Source organism: Galeopterus variegatus, unplaced genomic scaffold (assembly GCF_000696425.1).
Source record: "Galeopterus variegatus unplaced genomic scaffold, G_variegatus-3.0.2 Scaffold9401, whole genome shotgun sequence".
NCBI lineage: Eukaryota > Metazoa > Chordata > Mammalia > Dermoptera > Cynocephalidae > Galeopterus > Galeopterus variegatus.
The window spans coordinates 11713-15197 of record NW_007735512.1 but is presented as its reverse complement, the minus strand read 5'-3'; the positions used below and the strand labels follow the sequence as shown (position 1 = coordinate 15197).

The following is a 3485-nucleotide window of genomic DNA, read 5'->3' as shown; positions in this document are numbered from 1 at the left end:
CTGCTCACGGTCACTACCGTCTGGGGACAGATGGAGTAAAATCAAACTTCCATAACTCTAAAGTGGTGCCCCGGGCTTGGGAACAGAGAGCACTGGCCCCTTCAAGGCCTCATGGGAGTACATCTTCCCCTCCCTTAGGAACATGTCCCAAAATCAGAGTAAAATGCGAAATCAAGGAAAGGAACCAATGCATGAAGCACAGACATTGCCCGGAAAAGATGAAGTGCTGCTTGTTCAGCTGTGGAAAGAAATGTTTAGACCTCCGAAAAGGTAACCCACAGATCCCCTGAATTATCCAGTGCCCTCCCTCCTGCCACCACCTGCACTGGCATTGTCCCTTCCCCTCTCCTCCTTCTCTCATGGCTCGTCTCTGACCAAGAGTCTGGGTGCATCTTCTACTTGACACAAATCCTGTCAGTGCTGGGCTTGGGAGATGTGGATTTTATCTCATTTCTGCCCCTAGTTTGGTATGGGATGTGAGAAATGTAGTTTTTCCTTTCTGGGCCTCAGTTTCCCCATCTATAAGATGGGTATGGGTATCAGACCACATGGTCTCTTGGCCACTCTTCAGTGATCCTCTGAGGTGCCACTGAAGTCCCATCAAATAACACCATTGTGTCAGGTTATATGACAGCTATAAAGGAAACGTATATAATCTGTACTTCCTGGCTTTTTTTCTCCAGATCTCACTGTCTACATAAATCCGGGATGCCTTCTCTTACCACCTTAGGACTCTTTCCTCTCTGCCCATATAATTGAACTCCAGCAAACATCCTCAAGGACTATTCATCCACACGTTCCTTCAGCACATATTTACTGATGCCCCTGGCACCTGTGATGGGCTTTACTTGCTCATTGTGACCAGGGAGGTCAGGAAAGGTTTTCCTGGAAAAGGGATCCATGATTTGAGATCTGAAAGATGGGCAGTACTTACGCAAAAGTGAGAGGGAATAGCCTTCCAGGTGGAAGCTTGTGCAAAGGGCCTGTGTTAGGAGGCAGCGTGCTCAGGCCTAGGAAGGGTGGAGCACAGAAAGTGAGTATTACACGGCAAGAAATGAGGAAGATGAGAAAGACGAAGCAGGACTAGGCAGAGAGGGTTAAGTGGTCTAGTCCTGATTCTGAGAGCCATGAATCGTCTACATTCAAATCCCTCGCCGTCTATGTGAGCTCAGGAAAGCTACTTAGCCTCTTTAAGCTTCAGGTTCCTCCTCTGCATAATGAGACCAATAAGAGGACCTACCTCATAAGACTAAACATTAACTTATTTAACATATGAAATATATTGCACTTTAATAAAATGTTATAATTGTTGTTTTATTGTGCTTCAGGTTATGAGGTTCTAACAAACTCTATTTGTACCTCATAGCACTATGGACAAAACAGTTGCTCACTAAATGCTTCTTTAAGTTCTGGATACATTTTTTACTTTTTTTGTCTTTTTAAAAATTATTAACTGTGAACACTCCTAAAGCATTGGCTCTGGGCCAAACCATCAACTAGGAACTGCTGCATGAAGGTGACATAAACCCACATATCGTATTGTACTCCTTAAATATACACAATTATTATGGGTCAATTAAAAAATAGATTTAAAAAAAGATTCAGAGACAGAAGTAGATTAGAAGTTACCTGAAAAAGATGGGAAGGAATAATGGGAAGTTGTTGCTTAATCGGTATAGAGCTTATGTTCTAGCTGACGAAAAAGTTTTAGAAATAGATAGAGGTGGTGGTTACACAACATTGTGAATGTAATTAATTCCATGCAATTTTATGTTTCAAAATGCCTAACACAGAAATTCTTACGTTATACTGGTTTACAACGATTAATAAAAAAAAAAGATGACTCAATCCCCACCCTCAAAAACTTCCCATTCTCAAGAAGGAACCAGAAAATATAAACAAATAATTACACAGAGGTGACAAACATGTGTGCGAAATTATGAAGCAATGAAGAAAAGCAAAGGGAAAAAAATAAATTGGTAAAGACATCATGAAAGAGTTGATGTGTGGGAAAGCTTTTAAAGAATGATTAGGAGTGCACCTAGTTACCAAGAAAAGGATGAACATTTTGGGCATGTGCAAAGGCATGAAGGTGTGTAAGACACATTATTTTTTGAGCATAAAGATTGAATGGGTGGGNTATTCAGAGACAGAAGTAGATTAGAAGTTACCTGAAAAAGATGGGAAGGAATAATGGGAAGTTGTTGCTTAATCGGTATAGAACTTATGTTCTAGCTGACGAAAAAGTTTTAGAAATAGATAGAGGTGGTGGTTACACAACATTGTGAATGTAATTAATTCCATGCACTTTTATGTTTCAAAATGCCTAAAACAGAAATTCTTACATTATACTGGTTTACAATTTAAAAAAAAAAAAAGATGACTCAATCCCCATCCTCTAAAACTTCCCATTCTCAAGAAGGAACCAGAAAATATAAACAAATAATTACACAGAGGTGACAAACATGTGTGCGAAATTATGAAGCAATGAAGAAAAGCAAAGGGTAAAAAATATATTCAGTAAAGACATCACGAAAACATTGATGTCTGGGAGGGCTTTTAAAGAATGATTAAGAGTGCACCTAGATACCAAGAGAGGGGTGAACCTTTTGGTCATGTGCAAAGGCATGAAGGTGTGTAAGACACATTATTTTTTGAGCATAAAGATTGAATGGGTGGGTTTGAGTGCAGCATAAGAAATATAGTTGAGGGCCGGCCCGTGGCTCATTCAGGAGAGCGTGGTGCTGGTAACACCAAGGCCAGGGGTTCGGATCCCTATATAGGGATGGCCAGTTAACTCACTTGGGCGAGTGTGCTGCTGACAACAACACGTCCAGGGTTAAGATCCCCTTACCAGTCATCTTCTAAAAAAAAGAAAAGAAAAGAAAGAAAGAAAGAAATTCAGCTGAAGAGGAGGAGGAGGAAACGGATTCTGAAGTCCCTCTGGGTTTTGGTAGAACTTTGTCTTGACCTAAATGGATCAGTCATTCTGGAAACCAACGTGGAGTAGACTGGAGAAGGCTTGGAGACCAGGTGGAGGCCTTTCATGGAAGTCCTGGCAAAAGATAATGACGCTTCAACTAAGAAAGTGGCAGAAAGAAAATAAAGGAGAGCTACTTAAGAGGCAAATCTGTGAGACTTGGCTGTTCAGACGTCGGGGTGGTCTAGAAAACAAGGCCCTGTGGTGCTGCAGTGGCTCCTTGCATCCGCTCTGTAAGACAAGCAGGGTGGGATTTTGTATTCTCGTCTCACAGATGAGAAAGTCGAGCACCAGAGGGGTAACGTGAATGGTCAAGGTTTACACTGAATTGGGAGCAGAGCCCCAAGCTGAATTTGCCTCTCAGTTGAGACAAAGGGGGAGGTGGATGTTCTCTAAGGAGATGAGCACCCAACAGCTCTGCTCTGCCTTCTCCCTGCAGATACATGCAGCATGCCGAAGGAAGTTGGCGCCTGCATGGCCTACATTCCACGCTGGTGGTATGATA

The 3485-nt window shown here is 42.0% G+C and overlaps 1 protein-coding gene across 1 annotated transcript in view; it reads left to right on the top strand.

Annotated features, from left to right (window-relative positions):
• The window catches only part of LOC103609258 (WAP four-disulfide core domain protein 6A-like), a gene marked incomplete at its 3' end in the record, with an annotated part of 4819 nt that extends 1334 nt beyond the window's left edge, over positions 1 to 3485 (top strand). Inside the window, exons 2-3 of the mRNA XM_008593607.1 lie at positions 139 to 270; positions 3420 to 3485. Coding sequence (XP_008591829.1) covers positions 139 to 270; positions 3420 to 3485 — 198 coding nt within the window. The remainder of the gene's footprint in view (positions 1 to 138; positions 271 to 3419) is intronic.